Genomic DNA, 25,426 nt, shown 5'->3' on the forward strand with positions numbered 1-25,426 from the left:
GAGGTACGGGTAGCGGTAACGATATTTGTATGAAAAAAATTCCACATCTGAACGTTGATATGTCAGTTTGGAATTTTTTTCATACAAGTACCGTTACCTCTACCCGTACCGCTACCGCATACCCTCCGGTGTGGCCAAGCCTTTATAGAGGGTCAAACTTGTATAACGTTCTCCTTTTTTTCATGCCGAACAACCTTAAAGGCTTGGCCACACCGGAGGGTATGCGGTAGAGGTACGGGTAGCGGTAACGATATTTGTATGAAAAAAATTCTACATCTGAACGTTGATATGTCAGTTTGGAATTTTTTTCATACAAGTACCGTTACCTCTACCCGTACCGCTACCGCATACCCTCCGGTGTGGCCAAGCCTTTAAGGTTGTTCGGCATGAAAAAAAGGAGAACGTTATACAAGTTTGACCCTCTATAAGGATCTTAAACGAAGCTTTACCGAAGCTCTACCGAAGCTTTGAGATTTGACAGATAGCTTAGGAAGAGTTTGTATAGCTCTTTAATACATGTCTTATCGAAATTTAAAAAAAAAACTACAAAAACAAAAAAGAATTCTTTTTTAACTGGTTTTAAATCATGAGGGGTATTCACGATCTGGTGCAACAGGCCTAGTAAAAATGTAAAATTTTATTTTTTTACAATAGATCGTGAACGCCCCTTTTCTTATCTATAGTAAATATTGAAATAAGCAAAAGGAGGGCTGGATAATGAGAATAAGGGACCAGGATAGTATATACTAGGAACCTGGGATAGGAACCAGGATAGGAAGGAAGTTGGGAAGGAGGAATATCTGCTACGGAGGCGAGGGCATGCTCGCTACGCTCGACTTAGCTCGACGGATATGGGGGGGATCTTGCCCCCGTAGTCAGACCTCACTTATTTCAACAAATATTTTAACATGCCTCACTCTTGTACCACCACACACTAAATAAAAATTCAAAATATAAAAGAAAACATCCATAGCACCTTAGGACGACTGCTGCTGACGGTACAGTCTGGTCTATACCCTCCCGACCTGGGATTCATTCGACCTGGTTTTCGAATCCCCCTGAAAACAAGAACACCTTACTATAGCGATCGAACCATACTTACATTACCCGAACTTTCACCCGCCGTACCGCACCCCCTGAAAGTTTCTTAAACAGCCATTAAGCTTATTGTAAGCTCAGAAAAAGACATTTTGTTTTCTGACACATTGACGTGATTTACATAGATTTATTTAGAAAAAGTGAAAAGGTAAAAAAAAAAACAAATAATGAAAGGTAAACGCTATACATATTTAAGCTCATCATTAACGTCATTATAAATTTTCTTGAAAATTGTTCAGATCTTTGATATGAAAATTATGATGTAAAAAAAAAATCTTTAAAATCAAACGTTAAAAAAAATCTTTAAAATCTAGAAAAATCAATCAAAAGTAGATCGTAGCAAAGTTAAAGGTGTGAGGTTTACCTAGATCAATGTCTAGTTAAAACAATTTCCCAAATTAACGACTTCTTTGGCTGTAGGTTCCTAAAATCCCGCTTCCCTTTACTACACCTCGCTTACTTTTTCGCGAAGGCGATTTTCAACTCGTCTTATCTACCTATATAGAGCTCTGTATAAGTACCTTAACGGTTTTGCAAAATGTTGCGGCAAAAATAAAACGGGAGGTTCGAAGAACCCAAAACCACTGCACGTCAGAAATAGCTGACAATTTTACCGTTATTAGCACCCTCACCTTTTTCCTGCTAACGTTTAACGACACTTAAAATTACAAAAAAACTACGTTAAAACATATATATAAATAAAAGAAAATTATCACGCCAATTTAAATTAAAAAAAAAAAAATGTGATGTGAGACTCTGGCACGCTTCTTGTCTGTGGCGCTGACTTCCTTGGAAATAAGCCAGTTAATTCGCCCCAGGACTTCTTCTCGCCAGATCAAAGATTTCAATTCTGCTGATTTTTGTACTTAATTTATGCTCAAAACTATAATCTCTGGTGAGGGTGAGAAAATATATTTTTATGGACCTTTGGATATCCAACTATGTTCTCAGATAAGTATTTTCCCTTAAATTACAAACTAGGATTGTCGATCGTACTCTTGATGGGAGTTGGTCGACGTTCCTAGGATGTATCTACTTCAAACTAGAATTCCTCTAATATTTTGCCTTTTTTTTCAGGTACCCTACCATGGAGCTGGCACAGCTGCGTCCATGTAGATTTGTTTCTCTTCATATGACCGGGAAGGTACTTCTCGTTCACAGTCTCAGAAGTCTTCTTCCCAGTCCCAACCTATCTCTTCCTAGATCCCTTCGTTGAATGGAAGCATTGACCACTGTCGGTCCCAGTAGCTCCAAATCCCTCCTGGATGTTGGTTAACTACTTGGACTAGGGTGTCCGCAACAATATTGATGCATGAATGAAATCCATGATGTTTTTTTTTTTTAACAGGGTTGTTCCTCCACTGCTGCTTCTTCTTTTTTTCCATTTTTTATAATTTAATTCTTTGTTTTGTTTGGGTTAATTAATTTTCACAAATTATTTTACATCAAATGAAAATAAATTACGGGACATGAGTACGCACACAAGCCGACAACCATAATGAACAGAATAAAAAAGACAAACTGTTTATCATGGGCGACGCGACGGTGAGCTCCGATCTGTCAAAAATAATTTTACTCTATTGTATTTTTATTGCAATAGGTCTAGGGTATAGCAAAAGTGCAAGACTGTTGTAAAATTTTAATCCGTATATTTTGTTGTTGTAGTGTTGTAAGATTTTACACTTTTGCACTTTTGCAATGATACAAGACCAGTTGCATCGGATCGTGAATACCCCTATGAATTTTATCTTTTGATCTGATATTATATATAACATTCCATTAGTTTTTAGTATATCTATTAATAATAATTTTAAAAGTATATAATTTTTTACCACACCCAGGAATCGAACTTCGTATCTGCTTGGTGGTAGTCCACCATTCTACCAACTCGGCCATCCTAGTATATTCATTAATGAAATCAAAAACTTAATCAGTTCAAATAGCAAAAAAATGTCCGAGCTAAAGTATTCAATGTCAAGCCTGGTACGCTGCTCGCGCTAAATTTTAGCTGAGATAGAATTTTTCGATAACTTGTATGGGAGCTAAAATTTAGCGCGAACTGCGTACCAGGCTTCAAAACCAAAAAGTGTCCGAGCTAGATTATTTAATATCAAAACCAAAAATCGAATACAAAACTTGGTAATTTCTGTAAAGCTTCTATAAATTCATTAAAAAGGCTTATAAGAAAAACAAGCTTTCTTCGTTTAAGTTTCTTTAATAGTATTTAAACAACTTATTAGAAGTTGTTAAACAAGTCCGAACTTCTATAAGCACTTAAATTCTGAAGCAAACTCAATACAAGCTGTATAAAAAGTAGAACCTGCAAGATTTCAATTTACAAAAGCTGTTGTGCTAGTTGGGGATCTCCTACTCGAGGAGATACGAAAGTGTAGTTGTTGTAGTAGATTTCTACTCACGAGTAAAAAACCACCTCCAATGAAACAGGACTAATAAAGACGAACACGAAATTACCAAGTACCAGGCTTTACTTTTGTAAATTTCCCACTTTTTCACTTTTTAGGCCATTGTAGTTAAGGCTTTAAAGCCATAACTACAATGACCTAAAAAGTGAAAAAGTGGAAAATTTACAAAATTAAAAATTTTTTATTTCTTTCTACGGCTATTTATTTTTGGAAAAAATTATAAAAATTGTTTTTGAAACCAAAAAATAAACATTCTGCATCATTAAGGTATAACTACATTGGCTCAAAAAGTGAAAAAGTACAAAAGTGAAAATTTTCAAATGCATTTTTGTGTAGTTTTTCGGGCTGGAAAATTAAAACTAATGATGCAGAAAGCTTATTTTTTGGTCTAAAAAACAATTTGTATACTCTTTTTCACAAAAAAATTGCGCTAGCCAGAAAAAAAATATTTTCACTTTTGTACTTTTTCAAAAAGTGGTGTATGTAGTTAAGCCTTTATTTTTAATTTTGTAGTTGGAAAAACTATCACAAAATTCTTTTGAAAATTTTCACTTTTTGACTTTTTGTAAAAAGTGGCCGTTGTAGTTATACCTTAAAGCCTGGTACGCTGCTCGCGCTAAATTTTAGCTCCCATACAAATTATCGAAAATTTTTAGCCGAGATAAAATGGATCCCATACAAGTTATCGATAACTTGTATGGGAATTTTATCTCAGCTAAAATTTAGCGGGAGCAGCGTACCAGGCTTAATCCTGCATTTGCGAAGATATCTGCGTATTTGATCTGCTCTATACTCTCTCTATGCAACTAGTGTGATTTTGTTTTATGTCCTCTTTTGTTGCAGATTAGGTGTGTTTTTTTTATTACTACAAATTATCGAAAAATTTTAGCCGAGCTAAAATGGATCCCATACAAATTATCGATAACTTGTATGGGAATTTTATCTCGGCTAAAATTTAGCGGATCGCAAAAAGGATTACATTTTTTTATGGAGTGAAACCAATATAATTTTTATTTCATTATCATCGACCTGGCATCACTGACAATTATTCATCTTCGAAAGTTCGAAAATTCCAACCAATCAAAATCAGCCAACACAAAATTTTCGAACACTGGAAAACTATTGGAAGACGTGAACAAAAATCACTGCCAAAAAAGAAATTGATGTTCGGTCTTCTTCATTCTTCAATTCAGAGATTATTTTAGCCGGTGAATTTTGTTGCAACACTTCTCAGCTCAAGTGCCACAAGAGCATAAAATAAAAACACAAATTAATTTTGTGTTTCGGTGGTTTAAATTTAATTTCAAACAGTATTTAAATTTATCAACAACAAAAGAAAAAAAAATGTCATTTAAATTGGTCGCCGCTGTGGCACTCCTTTGCTTTTTTGCATCGGTAAACGGTGCTGAAGAAGATGTTCTAGATCTTACCGATGACAACCTCGCCTCTTCATTGGCTGAACATGAAACAACATTGGTCATGTTTTATGCACCATGGTAAGTTTTTTTCTATTTAAAATATTCTTTATTTTGTATAAAAAACAATTTAGAAAATAAATTAAGATTCCTTAAAGTGCTGACGCATTTCTTTGCTTGTGTGTAAATTTGTTTAATCCAAAGCCATAATTTACTTGGAAATTCGTGTCATAACTGTCATTGCCATCGCCACGTATGTCGGCCGGGAACGATAACCTTTTTTTTTTACTTCCTCTGGAATTTTATCTTGAAATGTCTTTTTTTTTAACATGACCCAAGGGAATTTAATTTAAAGTAAAATTTTGGGAGAAAAATCGATAAGTGAATAGTAATGTTTTTGTTACTTACCAGTTCCTACTATGAGATAAAAATGTACCAGCCTTTTTTTCTTTGTCGGCTTCTGATATGTTTTAACAAGATAATTGGTTTTTGGAATCGCTGACATTACTATGCTAAATTGATTTTTTTTAAAGTTAATCAAACGTAGCAATTGTAAAACTTGATAAGCACTGCCTTGAACATGTTTCATGTTTTTGATTCTTGTCTGAAGAGCTTTCTTATGTCTTCATATAAATGTGAAGAAGGGAATTGACTACCAGTTGCTAAGTTATAAAAAAAAAAATTCAATTTTTGTCCCATTTCTTTTTCTCTCTTTTTCTTAGTTTATATGAATTCCTAACCAACGAACATTATTTTTAATTTTTCAAATCAAGCATCTTTATATTCTGTATTTAGCCTTAATTTTAAGAAACCAGTTTTATTTATGTTCTCACACTCTGAAGCTAAGAACAAATAGATAAATATCAAAATTAAAGAAAGTAGGTGCCTATCTAAACGCGGAACTATTAATAGAAAGAATGTTAACTTTATTGATTAAACAAAAGAAGGGAGTAAAGAAAACACATGTATGTGTAAAGTATTATTTGCAATGAATTCACAGTGTTTTTAGTACTTATCATTTTTTATAATCTTCTAATCTTTTCCCAAAGTAATAATTTTATCAGTTGCGTAGAAAGCTTTTGAAGATTAAAACGATTTTTATTTTCCCTCGAAAACTGACTCATATATCTTTTACAGAATTTATTAATTAACCATGAAATAGCCTCTGCTAATATTTCTTCCGCACTTTCAATTCGGTGAGAACCATAGAGTTTTAAATACAAATTGAAAGGCAGAGAAATCACATTTGAAAGGTGCCGAAATTCATGATCCAGAATTGTACAATTTTCAAATTTTTGATTCGCATGATGCTCTTTTGTATTTAATCTCACTATAGTTATCGATTCAATTGATTCATTTAAGACAATGAAAATATTATTCTTGATCCTGCAGAGTCAATTGTTGCTTAGAGCAAATATTAATCAACTTTTTGAAATTGGTTAGTTAAAAGCAAAGAAAGTACAATGTACTGATATTTGCTCTAAATTAAAAGATTACTGAGTAATTATAACAATAAATTTAAACTAATACAAGAGGAACAATAATGGGTGCTTCCTATAGATCTTCTTTTTAGTTTTTTTGTTAAAAATAAACCATTAAACTCAACATGGTAGATAGAGCTCTCCATTCAATTTTTAAACTCTATGTGCTCTGGTACTCAAATAAAAAAAAGTGTTCCTTATACAAAAGCTACCAGCTACCAGTATACTGTAACAAATTTAGTTTACTGTTCCAAATACAGACAAAAACAAGAATTGCAATATCAGACTTAACACGCAGTTTATTAAACTGGTTTCTGGTTGTCAGAATAAATTCAGATTCGATTGCATTTCGTGCCTGGAACCAAATTCTAATACAAAAGCGAATTGGTGATCAGATTTAACCAGTAAATCAATTGCAATTATATATTGAAAATATACCTATAATAAAACCGGTACACAAGTAACAAAAAGTGTGTTTATTAGGGTGGGTCAAAAAAATCGAAATTTTTTTTGATTTTGTACTCCGAAAAATCGGCTGCTAGACACCTCTAGAATATACTCACCAAATATGAGCTTTATATTAATGGAAAGGTCCTCCGCTTCTCAATTTTCCATTTTTACATCAAGCTTCTACAAAAAAAAAATCATATTTTTATTAATTGACTTTTTAGCAAATTTCTTTACATATTCTTGTAAGAAATTAAACGCTCTACAAAAAAGGCCTTTTATGCTTTTTTCGTTTATCTAACCGTTTAATAGATACATACATATTTGAGGTCCAAAAATCGATAAAATCTTTAAAAATTCGTTTTTTGTTCTTAATTTTTGTAACAAATTGAAAAATTATAATAATCAAACGCGAAACACATATTCTTGTAAGAAACAGATTGCTCCACAAAAAAGGTTTTGTTAACTTTTTTCATTAATCTAACCAATTGAAATATATTCGAGGTAAAAGTTAAAAAAAAAATATAAAAACATTTTTTTACTTTTCAAAATTTTTGAATTTACTGAAAATTCATTATTATCAAGTTTGCAAGATGTATTCTTATAGGGACTTAAACGTTCTACAAAGAAGTTCTTGGCATCAAATTGATTTCTTTCGTATACAAACCAATGCCCACTGATTTTAATAGTTTTCTTATGACCCGTATGCATTGCGATTTGGATACGAATATCTTCTAAACTTTCAAAGCAATACATTTTATGCTAAAAACCTTTAACACATTTGCAAATTTAGCCATTTGTTGTGGTACATAATGTGCACTTTACTCAAACCAGGATCTGATAAAGGTAAACGGACCTCGGATTCAGCTTCAGCACAATAAATAACACTGGGTAGTTCTAGTTTGTTGTTCACTCTAATTTTTGTTTACCATTATGATTTTTATCCTAACTTTACCAAATTGTGTCCTTTTATTTGAAGTCTATTTATTTGCTCTTTATACAACAAAGCATGTAAAATTCAAATCATAATGATATAACAATCATAATATAGTCACAAGACAGTTTTGTTGAAGTCCTTTCATCGAATTAGACTAGGCTAGGTAATGTAAGGAGGGGCGTGAACAGCACAGAGAGATGCTATTGCGTACACAAGTTCCTATTGGTCCATTGTCTTTATAAAAGATGGCAGAAATGTTTCTTAACTAGTGGCTTGCACGGATTGATTCATTTGCGAAAAAGTCTATTAATTTTCTCATGCTCTCCAACAAAATTGCTTCCAAAGTAACGGATGCCATTTTTTTGGATGGTTTCTATCTCTTATACGTCCTAACAGGTCCTGCCCTAATTCTGATGGTCATTGTACCAATAGCGCATTCAAATTTTGATAGGTGTACTAATGTGTTATTCCATTAGTACACCTATCATGATTCTAATGTTCTTTTTACTCAGTGATAAGATCTACTGAGTTTGTTTTCATTAATCGTTACTGTTTATTCAGGGAACCATAAACCTTTTGCCACTTGAAGTAGTCTTACCATGTGCTACTAAAAGCGTTTAATCATCCTAGTTGCAAATTTCTTTAAAAAAAAACATTTTTGGTAGTTCGAAGTTACTAATGAGTATTATATCCGACAATTTCAACACAGATTATTATAAGGAATCTTTATAAAACTCGGAGACTCAAATATGTAGTACCTAGTAATTTTATAATTATTTTGATTTTTCAATTATGGATACATAACTATTTTAATGATTTTTTTTATATTTTAAAGGTGCGGACACTGCAAAAGACTGAAACCCGAATATGCCAAAGCTGCTGAATTACTTCGCGGTAATGATCCACCAATTGCTCTCGCTAAAGTGGATTGTACCGAAGGTGGAAAGGAATCTTGTAACAAATACTCCGTCAGTGGATATCCAACTCTTAAGATTTTCAAAAATGGCGAAGTTTCTCAGGACTACAATGGCCCACGCGAAGCAGCTGGTATTGCTAAATATATGCGCGCACAAGTTGGTCCAGCAGCCAAATACTTCCACAAACCGGAAGAGATTGATGCATTCTTGAGCGTTAAGGAACCTTGCATCATTGGTTACTTTGAAAATGACGATGACATGTACAAAATGTATCTTAAATTTACTGAAAAATATAGGGAGAAGTACCGTTTTGGACATTCCAGTTCACTACCCGTTATGAACCATATTGACGAAAAGTAAAGTTTTAAAAAATTTATTGTTTATTGTATGAATCTAAATTATGTTATTTTAACAGGAATGTAATTGTTCTTTACCGTGCACCACAATTGGCAAACAAATTTGAACCAGCTTCTGTTAGGTTTACAGGCAAATCTAGTGCAGAGTTGGAAGCTTTCATCAAAGAAAATATGTAAGTTTGATATTGAAATATAATTTCATTTAGAAAATATTTTATTATAATACCTTTTTATAGCCATGGATTGGTTGGTCATAAAACTCAAGATGTTGCTAGCGACTTCAAGAACCCCATTCTCACTGCCTACTATTCAGTTGACTATGCCAAGAATCCTAAAGGAACAAATTACTGGAGAAATCGTGTTCTCAAGGTTGCCAAGGAATTCGCTGGAAAACTTAACTTTGCCATTGCTGCCAAGGATGAATTCCAACACGAATTGAACGAATACGGTTACGATTTTGTTGGTGAGAAGCCAGTTGTACTTGCTCGTGACATCAAGGGTTTGAAATACACAATGAAGGAAGAATTCTCTGTTGAAAACTTGCAAGCTTTTGCCCAAAAATTGTTGGATGGAGAGTTGGAACCTTATATTAAGTCAGAACCAATCCCAGAGAGTAATGATGCTCCAGTTAAAGTTGCCGTAGCAAAGAACTTTAATGAGCTCGTAATTAATAACAACAAAGATACACTCATTGAATTCTATGCACCATGGTGTGGTCATTGCAAAAAACTCACTCCAATCTACGATGAACTTGCCGAGAAATTGCAAGGCGAAGATGTTGTCATTGCAAAGATGGACGCTACTGCTAACGATGTTCCACCAGAATTCAACGTGCGTGGTTTCCCAACTTTGTTCTGGTTGCCTAAGGACAGCAAGGACACACCGGTTGCTTACAACGAAGGCCGAGAAGTCAATGATTTCCTTAAATACATTGCCAAGCACGCAACTAGTGAACTCAATGGTTATGACCGCACCGGAAAAGAAAAGGTGAAGAAGGACGAGTTGTAAGAAGATTGGAACTCTTACCAATATTCAATCAGGTCCTTACAATTTAGTTTCATAAACAATAAGTTCCACAAATCGAGTGAAATGCATAGTATGATAATGTTAAACATTGTTGGACACTGGTGTTCTTATAATTTTTTGCTAGAACAAAGCAAGCATATCCAGTGAGAAACAAAGTCAGATCAATTTATATTTCTTTTTTTTTTTTGTATTGTTTCTCGTTAATAACTCGATTTCTTTGTATGTTTGTGTTATCATTATTAAAAAAAAAAATTCCATCTATCGAACCAGACTTAAGCACTTTTACATTTAATCTAATGTTATTTGTAAAATGTTATTCATTTAAACACATTTTCCATTTTAACAACTAGTTTACAAATTTTTTTTCTGGATAGTGGATAGTGATAAAATCAGAAATTTTAGAATATAAAATAAAAACAAACTCTTTTGTAATTAAAAAATTGGAAATCACAAAATTTTATTATTATTTTTTACTTTCAGTCATAAGAAAAACAATGTCTAAGAAATTAGATCTAAACAGCAGGTATTGAGATAATCAAAGAATTAAGATATTTAGGGTTTTCATACTTTCGTGTGAATTCTAATGTTTATTTTGCCAAAATAAAAGAAATTTCTTTCAAAATCATAATTTTGTTCAAAAATTCTGAATTTGAAAGAAATCTTGCTTTATTTATGGAAGATAATGTTATTAAAAGACTTCGAAAAATGTTTATCGCCAGTGATAACGTTACAAAAAGGGGTACAGAACTCACATAAGGTTAACAATTTAGAACGATCTACAGAAAGTATTATAGTAAATTAACGGCAGCTGAGATGGCGGTGCTTCGTGTGACAACAGGAGTAACAAAGCTTGATCGAATTAGAAGTAAGATATTAAGGGCCCCTATTATGACTTCCGGATCGCTAGAAAAGTTTGGTGATTGAAAGATGAAAGTTATTGACCCTTTAAAAAGCGATTCAGCGTTTTAAAAATGATATTGGCACATCATTTCCTTTATTTTGACTGCATTACAGGATACGGGAATACGTTCGACTTGATCCGAACGTTCGAATCGCGAGTCATAATAGGGCATTAAGGTTTCTTAAGCAATAAGGTCTTAAGTCACAAAATTGCATTTTTGATTGAGTAATTTCGTATCAAAAGCATAAATCTGAGACAACTGCTTCATATAGAAATAGGCGGGTCAATAATTAAAATGTTGCAGATTTGCATACATTTCTTAAACTTCAATCTCTGAAATTTTCTGAAAAACTACAATTGTGACTTAAACCTTATTCCCTAACGCCAAAAAGATACCATCTCAAAAAAAAAAAAAAAAACAGTACCGACTCGGTTGCAATGTCAAAGAATTTTTGAATTTTCTTTCAAATCACTGCGTGAGACTTATGACTTATTGCCCGTTTTCACCCTTGTATTTATATATATTTCCCAATTCGCAAATTATATCTAAAATAATATAAAATATGAGTGTGTATACGTAAAAGCGATTGAAGTTACACTTCTTCTTCTAACTCACAAATACTCACGTAGTTCATAACACAAAAAAAAAATGTTTTTCATTTATGAGTACCAGATGGTGCTACTTGCTAACCCCTTTCACTTTTCATTCAAAAAAGGAAATTTTCTTCTGAACTTTCACTCTGATACAAACGCCGGAAAAGAAGTAGGTATAAAATAAAAAAAACTAAATGATCCTTTTGTTCTAATAATCATAAATCCGAATTTTTCATTCATCATCTTCTTTTTGCAAGAACGTGTTACCAAGTAGATGTTACCCATGGTATAAAAAGACAAGGTATGATCATTAGAGCCGCCATCTTACAAAATGGGGTAATAAGGTTTTGACGTTTGGCATTTAGCAAAGTCAAAAGCAACAACAATTTCCAAGACAAATTTGTTTACAACAACAATTTCAATGGGCTGGGCTGAGGTGCGTTCTTTTTCTAACAATAGTTAACTATTGTTAACTATCGTTAACTTTTGTCGTTCCTAAACTACAAAATAGTTACGATTTGTAACTATTTGACAGATGAACATCGTTCCTAAACTCGTTTTGAAGTGTCAAATAGTTACAAATCGTAACTATTTCCAACTCACCTCCATGATATGAGTAGAACACTCATGAGATTGTTGATGTGTCAAAGTGGATGTTTTGTTTACAAAACGAACTTAAGGATTTTTTTCTTTTGGAAATAAGCGGAATAAAATGAAAATAAAAACAGAGTTTTGCAATTTTATGATGCAAGAGAATTTATTTTGACTAAAAAAACATTATTTTTGTTATAATTATGCAAATAAAAATATTTTCAGAACAATTTTTTTTTTGTGTTTGACAGTTTAACAATATCTAACAATAAATCGTTCCTAAATGATTTGTAAGAAACCCAACAATTTCTAACAATGACACATCAACAATATTTTTTGACATAACAACGATAGTTGACTATTGTTAGAAAAAGAACGCACCTCTGGGCTGTCAAAACCTTAAGTAGCCATAAGTTTTGACAGTTCTCGATACTGAGTTTTTTCTAATGATCATACCTTCTCTTTTTATACCATGGATGTTACCCTTTATTTTACAAATGGAAAAATACTTATAGATCTATCCTTTAAAAGATTCCTTTGAATTTTGCTTAATAAACAAGCACATGTAGATACACCATTAAAGCAATTTAATGTTTATTGACTTCCAAGTTCCAACTTTAAAAATTTATTTTTGGCATCACTTTTATGTAATTTTTTTGACAGCTCTGAAAAGCAAATAAAAATAAAAATCTAGTATTCAATTTCTGATCTCTAAACTCTTTCTAATTTCTCAAATCTACAACAATGAATATGCACGGAATGCCTCAACCAGGAATGGGTGGTCAAATGATGCCCGCTGGAGTGTCACCTGTAATGATGCAACAAGCCTCCCCGCAACAAGCTCAGCAAATGCAAGGAGTCATGGCTTCACAGCAAATGCAGCAAGCGAATCCTCAACAACAACAACAACAACAGCAGCAGCAACAACAACAAGCAGAAAAAATAGACAACATATCCAAAGTTAAAAGCCTCTTCGGACCTTTAAGGGAATCACTATCACTTACATTCAAGCATGGAGCTGTATCTCTGCAACAGAACAATTTGGCTGACACACTTAAACGAGACACCACCAATCCGGCTCGTTTTGACAAACACCTTGAAGATTTCTATTCCTACTGTGACCAAATAGAGTTGCACCTCAAAACAGCTATTCAGTGCGTTCAACAGTTATCTTCGGCACAGCATTACCTCCCCGGAGCAGTAACTGCTGTGCGGGTTGATCCATGCATGCCTCCAGACAACACAAATGTTCCCATGTCTTATCCCCAGTATTTGAGTACTGTTCGGGGTCACGTTCAGTCGGCCAAGGATATCCATGATACACTTATTAGTGCGGCACAGAATATCTCGCCCAGTGACTGATGAAAGGAGACCGTCTAACTCTCAAGGAATTAGGCATAAATGTATTTTATTTGTGCAGAAGATAAAAAAAAAAAAACAAATCTGTATTTTTCTTTTTTTTTTTTTTTGTTAACAAAAATAAATATAAATTTTAAATCAATTGGAATTAATTTTGTTCGTTTTCATTTCGCCTTTGAAGCCTCATTCGGAAAACCGGGTCTTCAATTAGATGTGCTTTTTGTACAAACTGATTGTTTCCACATCCTGCTATTGGACATCTAATTTTGTGGAATGAAATCTTTTAATGAACATTTCCACATAATTTATTTCTAACATACCTAAGCCTGGGATTAACTTGAATGGACTCAAGAATAGTAGATTTCTCATAATAATGTCCACAAACTGTGTTTTTAACGGGATGTGTCATGCGACGCTTTGTAAGAGGATCAATGTCCGATATTTCCATCTCCATTTGATAATCATCGCCTTCTACGACACTGGTTGATGCAACCGCTTCGTAATTCATTGATAGAAGGGTTCGTATCTCATCCATAATGCGTTTATATTCATCAGAGTTTTTAGCCTTTGATTTTGGTTGTTTATTTATTTCGGATGCAAATGTCTAGAATGGAGGAGGTTTTGATTATCAAAAAAATTGGTTATTATACATTAGAATTCAAGCTTGTTTATTTACTTGATCGAATTGTGCAATTGATTGTTTATCTTTTGCAGTAGAAAAAGCTTTATCGGCTTTTTTAACATCGTTCTTTACACCAATTAGCTGTTCGAGAATTTTACCAAATATTTCGGGATTCTTTTGTTCTGAAAAAAAAAAAACTGTTGATTTTGTTTGCCGGGGAGAAAAAAAATATTATTCTTACCATCACCGCCATACTGCGCAGTTAATTCTGCTGTTTTAATTAAACTCTGGATAGCTTCATCAACTTTTGTATTTATTAATTGAGCCATTTTTTTTGATAGATTTTATTTAAGTAAACGAAGACGTTAATAAACAAACAATGAATTGGTTTTTGTAGCTGCTATTTTTTATTTTAACAAATTTATTTCATTTGCAATGAACGGCTAACGGCTAACAAATTGAATTTGAATGAGGAAGATGGATGTGTTCATAAAGCTGTTGACTTTTTTTTAGCTGATCTTATCTCTTGGTTTGTTCGTTTACATTCATGATTTGCTATCTTTGGAGATATGTTGGAATTAAAATCAATCATGACGAGAATTTTCCTGGAGAATTATGAACCTTGGCGAACCAGGGCTAAACCTCAGCTGTACCAACGATTTTAGAAGAAAAGAACTGATGAACCATGGTATAGTTGCAAAACTGGCCCTCTTAATACCCTGTTTTCACTACAGCCCAAATAAGATAATTTCGCAAATTATGTCAGTTCAAATTTAAAATCATACCTTTTTTTAATACGCTATGAAAGCTATAAAACGTTTCGTTCATAGAAAAATAGATACTCACGATTTCAAAGACAGATCTATTTAGAGCTAGTTGTTGTATATTTTTGGGTGGTTGAATCTCGGGTTATAGCCTGTTTTCACTAGATCCCAAATGAGATAATGAGGTCAGTTTAGATTTCAAAAAAAAAAAAAATTCTATAGAATTTGACATTCGAAATGAGATAATTTGCGTAATTATCTCATTTGGACTCTAGTGAAAACAGGCTATTAGAATTTTAACTACCTATTTGGTGTTAATAAACTCAGTTTTCAAATCACCTATTTCGGTGTATTCGATAAGCATTAGTTCAACATTAGTTCAAGGATGTAATTGGCTAAAGTTCAATTTAAAATTTTGGTTCAAATTTAGTTCCTACCTCAACCACAACCACCACTCGTTTAGACTACAATTGCCCAATAGAAGATGAGAGGAATTCAGGTGACGATTTCCGTAGTAAATTGAACACACCTCAGATCTGTCTTTCAATTTCGAGTGCAGAACAACCTACCTCATTGAAGTAAACGAACGGATCTATCTTATCACTTGTCAAACTGACACTTCACACTGACGTTTCATATTCATGCACATTTTTTTTTAACAAGTTGATGTAATTTTGGAGTTTTGTTGCGTTTTAAAAAACTATCACGTTTATCTTTAAACAAAATTAAACAAATACAAAAACTAAACAAATGACTTGTTATCAATTTAATTATGCTTCTATTTTGTCCAACGTGTGGTAACATTTTGATGGTCGAAGAAGATACAAACGGTCTTCGTTTTTCATGTAACACATGTCCTTACATTTGCAATATAAATAAAAAAATTTCAACAAGAACCTATCCACATTTAAAGGTTAGTAAAAAATTGCATTACACATCATTTCAATTACTATAAACATTTGCCATACAGGAGGTGGATCATGTTATGGGAGGAGCTGCTGCTTGGGAAAACGTAGACTCAACAGACGCCGAATGCCCGGCTTGCTATCATAAGCGCGCCTACTTTATGCAAATGCAGACACGTTCTGCCGACGAACCTATGACCACTTTCTATAGATGTTGCAATCAATTGTGCTCTCACACTTGGAGGGATTAAAAATTCTTACCTAAGCTAATGACTTCCATTAAAAACATTAATTTTAACAAATTCTCAAATTATTACAAACAATTCCACCATTTCGCTGGAAAAATGGTTGAGAAAATATACCAAACAAGTTTAACAGCTGCTTTGGATTCGGCTAAACATTGTCTTGACAAGGGAGATGTTATAGCCCTTCCGACCGATACTGTTTATGGCCTTGCGTGCAGTGCCAACAACGAAAAGGCCATCCAAAAGTTATACGCTATTAAAGGGCGAGACTTCCATAAGCCAGTTGCAATTTGCGTCAAGGACATCGAATCCTTGCGACATTGGGGACAAGCAGAACACATTAACGATGTGCTTTTGGAGCATTTGCTTCCCGGACCCATAACCATAGTGATAGAACGCTCTGCGAATCTAAACAATAGGTTCCTTAATCCGAGTACTTCAAAAATTGGAATACGAATTCCCGACTTTGATTTTATCAAAAATCTCTGCGATAAATTTGATCAGCCTTTGGCACTGACGAGCGCAAATAAATCAGCCGAGCAAAGCAGCTTAAACATTCAAGAATTCGAATGCCTCTGGCCACATTTGGGAGGCATTTTCGATGGTGGCCAACTGGGTGTGACCGAGGAATGCCGTTCGGCATCAACAGTGATCGATCTTTCCCTTCCGGGAAGATATAAAATAGTTCGAGAAGGTATAGCTCTTAAGAGAACTCTTAGTATTATGGAAAGTTTCAATATAAAACCATTGTTATGAAATAAATCTTAAGTTTTTTCGTTTATATTTCCTCTTTCTACTATAACTTTAAATTTTGTCCTAACCATCAGTAAGTATTGTCATCAATGGGCTTGCAGATGGGAATATCGTTTGGAAGACGATGATAGGGGTCGTCTTGGCTTGGGGAGATCTGCCGGCAAACTTTGCCACCTTGACGGAGGCCAAACAATATAAGTGGCACGTGCTGTCATCAGTCCCAACGACACGGGCCCAAATGTATTGCTATCCAATGAATTGCCCATATGATCACCTTCAACCCAGCAATGTCCTTCGGGTATTCGAACAACATCCGTCTTATAGCCAAGCGTTGAAACAACATCGCCTTCTAAGCCAACGATTCTCTTTATTATTTTTTGATCGGGGTCTTTTGGCGATATGAGGGAGACGATGTCACCGCGCTCCACATCGTGATTTCTTACTGCCCATCGTGATAAAAATACGTAATCGGTTTTACTGGCGTCAGGATTTAAAGTTGGTTGCATGGAAATTCCTGAAAAATTTTAGACTTTAACATTTTGGAAAGCAACGGTCTATTGTTAAGTGTATACCCTCTACTCTGGCAACATAGCCAACACAATCGAAAAATGTAATGCCTACAGGTATTCCGATTAGGATTGATTTACAAAACGCTGTAAGTTTCATTTAAATTTATTCAATTTCAATAAAATACAAAATATATGAGGAGAATGCAGAGAAAAGAAAATAAATAGAATATTTTTGACATGTTATCTAAGAGACCTGTTCGGTTGTAATAGTGATAAACAGTTCGGTATTTTATGAGAAATTCTGTTCGATTTGAAATAAGTTTCTTCTTGCCTTTGGGGATTGAAGATTGGAGGCTTTGCGATGTTTGAAGCCATCAACTTGATCCATTATAACTACAACGGCCACTTTTTGCAAAATGCCAAAATGTATGATGCAGAAACCTTATCTTTTGGTTTACCTAAAAAAAACATTTTTTGTAGTTTTTTTCCAAAAACAAATAGCGCTAGAATTAAATAAAAAATGTTCACTTTTGTAAATTTCTCACTTTTAGGTCATTTTAGTTAAGGCTTAACTTTATTTACTACTAGATCTAGTCATATGCTCTTCTATCCGAGTTAAGAAAACTGCATTAATTGCTTTCATTGCAATCCTTCAACTGAACATAGCTATTTAAGTACTCATTAGGGACAGTTGTACAAATATTTAATCCGGGGTTCAGTAACTTTTGTTTTCTAAAATCGGTGTTTAAACTGTGGTTTAGCACCAGTTTATACATATATGTTGAAATAGCCAAATCTAAGCTTGAACTAATAAGGGCCAGTTGTACAAATATTTAATCCGTGGTTCAGCAACTTTCATATTCTGAAATCGGTGGTAAGGTTCCGGTTTAGCACTGGTGCAAGGTCCACATATGTAAAAATAGCCACATCCATGCTTAAACCGAAGTTGACCCACAGCTAATCCACCGTAATCGGTGGGTTAAATTAAAAGACTTTATCAAAAGGCTTTTCCAATGTGATCAGATTGAATATATATTTAAGAATAAAAACAATTTGTTTTACAAATAAACAATAAATCGATTATTAGGGGTATTCACGATCCGATGCAACTGGTCTTGTATCATTGCAAAAGTGTAAAATCTTACAACACTACAACAACAAAATATACGGATTAAAATTTTACAACAGTGTTGCACCATTGACCTACTATATATGGACTGCTAGTCGTTTGACTTTTCCATACAAAAATTGAAAAAAAACGATTCTAGTTCTTTCTAGCTATACTAGCGGTATAAACTTACACGGCGAAAAGAGGAAAGTTTTAATGAATGACATTTGTTGTCAAAAGGTAGTGCTTTCTCTGTTTTTCTATATTTGTGCCTTTCGCACAAAATAAACAAAAGAAACTACAAATATGGCGGTGCGGCTTTTTTCTTCTGTTTTTTTTTTATTTGTTTTTTTTTTTTTTTAGTGGTGTAGTACTTCAAATAAATTAGCAAAATAAATAAATAAATGAACAAAATAATGAAGAAAGTGCGTCAAATACAATACATACAATTTTTATATTTTTCGTTTCTTGATTTTTTTTTTTCAATTTGTGTTAACATCTTTTTATGAAAAGAACAAACTACAAACATGGCGGTGTGGCTTTTTTTGTGTTTTTAATTGAAATTATTTTGTTTTAGTGGTTAAGTGCTTAAAATATCTAAATATTTGAAGAAAAAATAATAAAAAAAAAGTGTTTGGAAAAAATTGTTTTGATATTTTTCGTTTGTTTATTTATTTTTTTTTTTTTTTAGAAATTTTTAAGCTCAAATATCAGGGGTATTCACGATCCGGTGTAACAAAAAGGTGTAAAAATGCAAAATTTTGTTTTCTACTACTACAACTACAATAGAAAAATTTTGCACCATTGTATTTTATTTTTGCAATAGGGTTGGGGTATAGCAAAAGTGTAAAAGTGTAAAAAAATTTTAGTCTGTATATTTGGTTGTTTTATTTTAAGAAAATGTTACACTTTTGCACTTTTACAACGATACAAGACCATTTGCATCGAATCGTGAATACCCCTATCAATTGTCAAAAATGTTGCACTTATTCTCCGCTTTTATTTACGGCGCTAGTATCGCGAAGAAACAAGTGGAACCAACCTGAATGTGCTTCTAGCAGTCCATATATATTAAGTCAATGTGTTGCACTTTTGCTATACCCTATAGACCTATTGCAAAATAAAAATACAATAGAGTAAAATTATTTTTGACAGATATGGCAGCTCACCGTTGCGTCGCCCATGATAAACAGCTTGTCTTTTTTATTCTGTTTATTATGGTTGTCGGCTTGTCGGTACTCATGTCCCGTAATTTAGTTTCTTTTGATGTAAAATAATTTGTCAAAATTAATAAACCCGAACAAAACAAAGAATTAAATTATAAAAAATGGAAAAGAAAAGAAGAAGCAACAGTGGAGGAACAACCCTGTTAAAAAAAAAACATCATGGATTTCATTCATGCTTCAATATTTACTATAGATAAGAATCCAATGAAGAGCATTCCAGTGGAATGATATACTACGTGATTACAACAACAAATACAAATGGTCATTGGCGATATTTTGATGTTTTTGTTATCTCGGGAGAGTTCATTCCCCTGAAAAAGTCTGTCCCTCCCCCTTTCTCACATGATTCTACGAAAATGCAAAATCGAGCGAAAATCGTCACATGTAAACCCTTGGTAATAAAAAAAGCAAAACAACTGTAGAACACTTCCAAGAAAGGTTGCGAATCTTTAAATGAAGCATCTTTGGTCAAGTGAACAGCAAAAATAAAAAAACAATCGGACAACATAAAAAGAGACTTGCGCACGTTGTTTTGTTTTTTGTTTTAGAAATTCTAGAGTACAAATAAATTGATATCAAATAAAACAACTTAACCAACAATAAACTTAAACAAGCTCTTTGAATAATGGCACTTGTAGACACCGGCCTAAGTGGCCGGCTTAATCCCGACAACAATTTACCTTTTCCAAAAATAGAAAAGCCCTACATTCTAGGTTGCTTCAGCATCAACACAAACCGTGACTTTATTAGTTCAGGCGAGAACTTCCGTTACTTCCGTATGCCACACAAATTCCCATTAGATCTGAATATTGGCTATGGACTTGCAAAATCCAAACAAGAAACAATGCAAGAAGAACGTCTCGATAATCTGGTACAATTCATTCATTACCATCAAGATGAGCTTTTATCAAAACCAGACATGTCCAGCACCAAAGGTGTTGGTGACTTTGATTTTATATGCTTTCGTGGTCTGCTTCGTTTGCTAATGTGCACACCATACGAGTCAAGAGAAGACTGGTGTATTCATGCCACACGATACAAGGGCAATATATACATGAGTCAAAAGGAAACTGACCAGAAACGACATGAGCGCTACAATCAAACTGAAAATCAGAAAAAATTCTGCTCATATGGCTTTAAATTCGAACAATATTGTATGACACCAGATCCATCTGAGGAACCAAACACAAATATTCCGGTTGATGAATGTGAAGAATTCTGCTGCATGTACAAAACCAAAATTCAAGGAATGGAAATACTGTTTGCAGCTGAAGTTGATGGGGCAATTAGCAATACTGTTGCGCAAAATGTCGAAAGCAGGGAGGAATTAAACTCATTGAAGCTGGTAGAACTCAAGTGTTCCCTTCGACCGGCCAACGAACGGCAGCAACAAAACTTTTATCGCTTTAAGTGCAGAAACTGGTGGTGCCAGAGTTTTCTTGTTGGAATTCAGGATCTCATGGTTGGCTACAGGAATGATAAAGGGCTTGTGGATGAAATCAAGCACATGGAAGTTCGATCTTTGCCAAAACAAGCTTCGGTAAGTAAGATATGAGAATTTTCAAAGTAATAGGGTTGTTTTCGATATCCCGCTTTTTTCATTCGCGTTTTTTTAAATAACATTTTTAATAATCCTGCTTTTTATAATCCCGCTTTTTGTAATCCTGATTCTTATAATCCCGTTTTTTTTTTTTATAATTCCGTTTTTTACTATCTCAATTTTGTAATCAAAACTAGCACGTTTTTTTTAAATAAAACAACTAGTTTTGATTGCAAAATCGGAATAATAAAAAAAATTAAAACCTATTAATAAATAAAAGATTTTTCTAAATGAATTATTTATTGTACACTTTAACAAATTTAACATAAAAAAATATAAAATAAAGTGGTAGGTACCTATTTTTTTTAAAATAAACTTACATCAATTAACAAAGAATTACTGTTTTCATAATGTAGGGTGGACACACCTATTTCCGAAAAGCTCCAGTAGCCGAACACTTTTCACTTAAATATGTAAAAACAAACTGTTTTGTCCCGTTAGAAGTAAAAACCCGGTTAAACTAGAATCTATATACTATATTCGATCACTCTTTGCGATATCTCGCTCATAAATCTATCTATATTTTCTTATTCAAATCGTTATCAGTTTGTCGGAAGGATCAGATGCGTAAAATTATCGTATTTTTTTCGTAAAAAAAAATAGTGAGAGTGAACTATTAATGTTTATGTTGAATCGGGTTTTTTTGCGATTCAACACAAACAAATAGTGAGAGTGGTCACATGAAATAGTGTTTATTTGAATGAGAATATAGTTTAAGCTAAGTTTTATAATTGTATGTATTAGTTTAGAGTACACAACAAGTAATTCATTTTTTTTAATTTTTTTTTTTGTTTTTATTTGTTCCTATTTTAAACTTCGGTAATAGGAAGCCAATTTTTATGAGTTTCCTTTCCCGAATAGTACTATTTGGAACTAATCAACTGCTATAAATTTCTTTAATAAATATATTCTTTTTTTTTTAATATTTATACAAATTTATAAATATTTAAACAAAATAAATAAATATTCATATTTCATAAAAAAAATGAATTTCATTTCTCCCCCGAATGCAACCAACATCATGCAGCCGGCAGACCGTTTTGGTTTTATACAAAATGCATTGCGCAGATATGGAATTTATCCCTTCGACCCTAACGCGGTAGACCATACAAAATGCATCCATAATAACTTTCTCTAATGTGTCTACCAACCACTTATTAGAATGCTCATCTAACGCCACATCTTCATAGCCATAACTTAAAAAAAGTTAATTTAAAACCGTTCTTAAAGTTGTATCGGAAGCGGCAAAAAAATTGAGCCCATCGAATAACCAGAACCATATGATAGCCCGTTTCCTATTTGGTTTATAAATACATATAGAACATTTTTGTTTACCTTGAAGGTTCCATATTTAAATTAAGTAGTTATAAAAGAGTTTTTATCTAAATAATAGAAGAAAATTGTTAAAACTTATGGTGTTCGGAATTCGGCACCTAGTGTTCGGCTTCTGGTCAAAACGACATGCCTTCGGTTTTTATTTTGTATAATAAAACCTTTGTACTCATTGACACAATCTTATTTTTTTATAATAAAGTATTCTTACACCTTTCGTTAAAAAAAAAACTATTTTAATTTTTTTCTTCAGTAAATAATTTTTTACAGCAATTTTACTTTTGAATTTCCGGGGAGAGTACGATAACTAAGGTGCAAGAATTGATAACGTTATTTTGTAGAGGAGTTCAATACAATCATTTTTACTATGGGAGAGGGGGGGTATATCTCCCCCCCGTCTAGGCGGGAGGGGCTATTTTCTAAAATATGACGAAAAATAAAAACAAAATTATTAAAAAACAACGGCAACACTTACAGTTATAAATAATACCTTTTTCAAAAGCCAGAATTGCACACTTTATCTCAAAAACTTGAAGGCATAAAAGCATATGGTTTTTCAGTATTTGATTAGAAATTAATTAAGGTAGCTTATTTCATCTATTAATTTCATATTTAATGTCAGAGTCATGATGAAAATTGTATTCAATGTGTTTTTTCAAACTTTTATTTTCACAAATTTTGACTTTGAAATCGATTATTTCGAAACCCATTGATTGAAATAACTTGATTTAAAAATATGAATTAAGTGTAGAATTTTGTCTTCTAAAAAGGTATCATTTATAACTAACTGTTGCTGTTGTTTTTAAATAATTTTTTTTAAATTTTTTGTCATATTTTAACAATTCAATTGCGTTGGCAAGATCAAAAATATTTTTACTTTTGTACTTTTGCTAAAAGTGGCCTATGTACTTAAGCATTTACTCATTTTTTGTTTATTTCTCATGATTTCTTAGTTCAATGCATGTATTTTGTTAACAATTTTGATTACAATTGGTCGTGATTTTAAATAAACGGGATTTTAAAACTTTTTTCGCGATTTTTTAAAAACGGGATTTCGATACGCTCCCAAAGCAATATTCTTCATTTAACTATTTTTTCTTTGTTTTAAGAATTATTGGGCTCCATCGCAATGTGCTGATTTCCTTGTGAAATTCCTTCAAATGGTTAAAAATACAATGAAGGATGTAAACTGTCCCCACACAGTTTACGAATTTTACTTCGATCCTCGATCAAAGATGATTGGTTATAGGATCTACCGAGGTAAGTCCTTACATACTCTCTTACCGGATTGGTATGTGACAATGTTACAACAACGTTCCAGCTTCGGATTGACAAGAACTGTATCTAATGTGTAATATACTATTCTATAAACAAAAAAAAACTTTATTTATCTTTTTTTAACAACAAATGACCTTTAGGTTTGAGTTTGTTTTCAATAATTCTCTTCTTTTCAGCTTCTTTGCTGGCTTTCATGTCGACAAAGCGTTTCTTTGCATAGTCTAATTCTTTTATTGCAGTGACCATCTTTCTGGCGATTTCTTGTTGATGTTGTATGCGTTTTTTCTGATTTGTCTAAAAAAAAGTTTAGAATGAATTGGTTAGGATTGATTTTGATTCTTTTTTTTTGTAATCATTTAACAAACCCCTAAAGGTGTAATCCGTCCGTCAACAAAGGAATAATCAGGAAGGTTTGTAAGTGGACCTTCAGAATTTGGGTTAGTGGGTAGGCCATGGTCTTCACGCCAATATTGGTCGGCCAGTGCGGGTGTAGTTGATAGATTTCTTGAAAGAACTAGCGACAGTATTAGGGTAAATTATCAAATTTATAAGGTGACATTAAATAGTTTGTTTATACCTCCGGTTCGGAGTATTATCCTATATCCACCTACTATTTTCAACATTTTTATTTCAAATTTTAAGAAACTCGTAGTTAAGTAACCTAAAAGCAAAAATTTTTGTGAACAAAATTTGAAATCAGCTGTCTCGTAAATATCGTAAAATGGAAGGTTTGTTCGATATACTTGTCAAAACGAACCAAAGTGATGCCAATTCTAAGGAAGTCCAGGGTTGTTAAAATATTTTTTGACATTTACCTATGGGCTACATGTGTCGGTTCTGTAATACAAATAGCCTGTACTACGTTTTAAGTACGTATTCCACTGCGTATGACGTGAGTTCACGATTTCGTTACAATATTTTTGTATGCGAATTTTCGTTTCAGCAGCATACTAGATTTTATAACCTTGTACAACTACCAGTTTCACAATTATTTAAACCATGTTACAAGAATTTTCATCTTCTAAAATCGTAGGAATATCAGAGGATTATCTCTGGTTTACCGTCACTTTTTGTTCAAACAGCTGATAAACTGTTTGAATTTATTAGATTTGCTTAAACTGGTTCTCAAAGGTTGTTTAGTTAAGCTTGCTTAAGTATTTAATTCACCTTTAAGCAACGTTGCTTAAATTTGTATTTATAATCGAATTTCCACAGATGATTAACTAAACGATAGTTGCGTCAAAAAATGAAGGGGAATTGACTAATCTAGTACAAAATACTATTACATTTTAGAAACATCACGTGGTTTTTGACAACTTGAGGGTATGTATTTTTGTAAACAAAAATTCTTAACCTTGACTGCGCAAAAAAAAAAATACAGATTAGGTCGTTGACGATGAGTTTGCTTTCGTCGGATTCCTTAATAAAATCCACAGAGCAAAGCCAGACAGCATTGATTTTTTTAATTTGTACTAGCCATTTTAATTTTTTTTAACATTCTTTAATTCTTTGATTTGAATTTAAAATTCAAGCTCCTTT

The 25,426-nt window shown here is 33.0% G+C and overlaps 8 protein-coding genes across 8 annotated transcripts; 5 read left to right on the plus strand and 3 right to left on the minus strand.

The window, feature by feature from the left end:
* Window positions 1-4,674: 4,674 nt before the first annotated feature.
* Window positions 4,675-10,547, plus strand: LOC129905355 (protein disulfide-isomerase A3). Its single transcript, XM_055980826.1, has 4 exons — window positions 4,675-5,017; window positions 8,637-9,074; window positions 9,134-9,247; window positions 9,311-10,547. Exons 1-4 carry the CDS (start codon window positions 4,866-4,868, stop codon window positions 10,080-10,082), a joined length of 1,476 nt encoding a protein of 491 aa, XP_055836801.1. The 5' UTR covers window positions 4,675-4,865; the 3' UTR covers window positions 10,083-10,547.
* A 2,319-nt stretch (window positions 10,548-12,866) lies between these two features.
* Window positions 12,867-13,691, plus strand: LOC129906519 (mediator of RNA polymerase II transcription subunit 29). Its single transcript, XM_055982298.1, has one exon. It carries the CDS (start codon window positions 12,931-12,933, stop codon window positions 13,546-13,548), a length of 618 nt encoding a protein of 205 aa, XP_055838273.1. The 5' UTR covers window positions 12,867-12,930; the 3' UTR covers window positions 13,549-13,691.
* On the minus strand, window positions 13,643-14,596 carry LOC129906520 (E3 SUMO-protein ligase NSE2-like). Its single transcript, XM_055982299.1, has 4 exons — window positions 14,409-14,596; window positions 14,222-14,349; window positions 13,866-14,149; window positions 13,643-13,805 (listed from the first exon to the last, which is right to left on the minus strand). The coding sequence occupies exons 1-4, from the start codon at window positions 14,494-14,496 to the stop codon at window positions 13,694-13,696; spliced, it is 612 nt and encodes a 203-aa protein (XP_055838274.1). The 5' UTR covers window positions 14,497-14,596; the 3' UTR covers window positions 13,643-13,693.
* A 947-nt stretch (window positions 14,597-15,543) lies between these two features.
* On the plus strand, window positions 15,544-16,092 carry LOC129906073 (DNA-directed RNA polymerase III subunit RPC10). The gene is made up of 2 exons (XM_055981705.1): window positions 15,544-15,844; window positions 15,902-16,092. The coding sequence occupies exons 1-2, from the start codon at window positions 15,704-15,706 to the stop codon at window positions 16,085-16,087; spliced, it is 327 nt and encodes a 108-aa protein (XP_055837680.1). The 5' UTR covers window positions 15,544-15,703; the 3' UTR covers window positions 16,088-16,092.
* Window positions 16,093-16,105: 13 nt separating this feature from the next.
* LOC129906074 (threonylcarbamoyl-AMP synthase) lies at window positions 16,106-16,862 on the plus strand. The gene has a single exon (XM_055981706.1). It carries the CDS (start codon window positions 16,106-16,108, stop codon window positions 16,835-16,837), a length of 732 nt encoding a protein of 243 aa, XP_055837681.1. The 3' UTR covers window positions 16,838-16,862.
* LOC129906072 (mitochondrial inner membrane protease subunit 2) lies at window positions 16,840-17,603 on the minus strand. Its single transcript, XM_055981704.1, has 2 exons — window positions 17,407-17,603; window positions 16,840-17,348 (listed from the first exon to the last, which is right to left on the minus strand). The coding sequence occupies exons 1-2, from the start codon at window positions 17,498-17,500 to the stop codon at window positions 16,921-16,923; spliced, it is 522 nt and encodes a 173-aa protein (XP_055837679.1). The 5' UTR covers window positions 17,501-17,603; the 3' UTR covers window positions 16,840-16,920.
* A 2,520-nt stretch (window positions 17,604-20,123) lies between these two features.
* LOC129919800 (decapping nuclease DXO homolog) lies at window positions 20,124-23,995 on the plus strand. Its single transcript, XM_056000859.1, has 2 exons — window positions 20,124-21,217; window positions 23,719-23,995. Exons 1-2 carry the CDS (start codon window positions 20,303-20,305, stop codon window positions 23,962-23,964), a joined length of 1,161 nt encoding a protein of 386 aa, XP_055856834.1. The 5' UTR covers window positions 20,124-20,302; the 3' UTR covers window positions 23,965-23,995.
* LOC129919810 (39S ribosomal protein L52, mitochondrial) lies at window positions 23,955-24,560 on the minus strand. The gene is made up of 3 exons (XM_056000872.1): window positions 24,465-24,560; window positions 24,253-24,401; window positions 23,955-24,181 (listed from the first exon to the last, which is right to left on the minus strand). The coding sequence occupies exons 1-3, from the start codon at window positions 24,508-24,510 to the stop codon at window positions 23,993-23,995; spliced, it is 384 nt and encodes a 127-aa protein (XP_055856847.1). The 5' UTR covers window positions 24,511-24,560; the 3' UTR covers window positions 23,955-23,992.
* Window positions 24,561-25,426: the final 866 nt, after the last annotated feature.

The sequence above is a fragment of the Episyrphus balteatus genome, chromosome 1 (genome assembly GCF_945859705.1).
Source record: "Episyrphus balteatus chromosome 1, idEpiBalt1.1, whole genome shotgun sequence".
In the NCBI taxonomy this organism is placed as follows: domain Eukaryota; kingdom Metazoa; phylum Arthropoda; class Insecta; order Diptera; family Syrphidae; genus Episyrphus; species Episyrphus balteatus.

Excerpts from the sequence above, each read along its gene's own strand:
- LOC129905355 (XM_055980826.1), top strand. The coding sequence starts at position 4,866 with ATGTCATTTAAATTGGTCGCCGCTGTGGCACTCCTTTGCTTTTTTGCA. Across the intron at positions 5,018-8,636 it reads GTCATGTTTTATGCACCATG|GTGCGGACACTGCAAAAGAC; the intron begins GTAAGTTTTTTT and ends TATATTTTAAAG. Across the intron at positions 9,248-9,310 it reads GCTTTCATCAAAGAAAATAT|CCATGGATTGGTTGGTCATA; the intron begins GTAAGTTTGATA and ends ACCTTTTTATAG.
- LOC129906519 (XM_055982298.1), top strand. The coding sequence starts at position 12,931 with ATGAATATGCACGGAATGCCTCAACCAGGAATGGGTGGTCAAATGATG.
- LOC129906520 (XM_055982299.1), bottom strand. The coding sequence starts at position 14,496 with ATGGCTCAATTAATAAATACAAAAGTTGATGAAGCTATCCAGAGTTTA. Across the intron at positions 14,350-14,408 it reads TGCGCAGTATGGCGGTGATG|AACAAAAGAATCCCGAAATA; the intron begins GTAAGAATAATA and ends TTTTTTTTTCAG. Across the intron at positions 14,150-14,221 it reads CAATTGCACAATTCGATCAA|ACATTTGCATCCGAAATAAA; the intron begins GTAAATAAACAA and ends CCTCCATTCTAG.
- LOC129906073 (XM_055981705.1), top strand. The coding sequence starts at position 15,704 with ATGCTTCTATTTTGTCCAACGTGTGGTAACATTTTGATGGTCGAAGAA. Across the intron at positions 15,845-15,901 it reads GAACCTATCCACATTTAAAG|GAGGTGGATCATGTTATGGG; the intron begins GTTAGTAAAAAA and ends TTTGCCATACAG.
- LOC129906074 (XM_055981706.1), top strand. The coding sequence starts at position 16,106 with ATGACTTCCATTAAAAACATTAATTTTAACAAATTCTCAAATTATTAC.
- LOC129906072 (XM_055981704.1), bottom strand. The coding sequence starts at position 17,500 with ATGAAACTTACAGCGTTTTGTAAATCAATCCTAATCGGAATACCTGTA. Across the intron at positions 17,349-17,406 it reads CTATGTTGCCAGAGTAGAGG|GAATTTCCATGCAACCAACT; the intron begins GTATACACTTAA and ends AAAATTTTTCAG.
- LOC129919800 (XM_056000859.1), top strand. The coding sequence starts at position 20,303 with ATGGCACTTGTAGACACCGGCCTAAGTGGCCGGCTTAATCCCGACAAC. Across the intron at positions 21,218-23,718 it reads CTTTGCCAAAACAAGCTTCG|AATTATTGGGCTCCATCGCA; the intron begins GTAAGTAAGATA and ends CTTTGTTTTAAG.
- LOC129919810 (XM_056000872.1), bottom strand. The coding sequence starts at position 24,510 with ATGTTGAAAATAGTAGGTGGATATAGGATAATACTCCGAACCGGAG. Across the intron at positions 24,402-24,464 it reads GATAATACTCCGAACCGGAG|TTCTTTCAAGAAATCTATCA; the intron begins GTATAAACAAAC and ends TACTGTCGCTAG. Across the intron at positions 24,182-24,252 it reads GACGGATTACACCTTTAGGG|ACAAATCAGAAAAAACGCAT; the intron begins GTTTGTTAAATG and ends ACTTTTTTTTAG.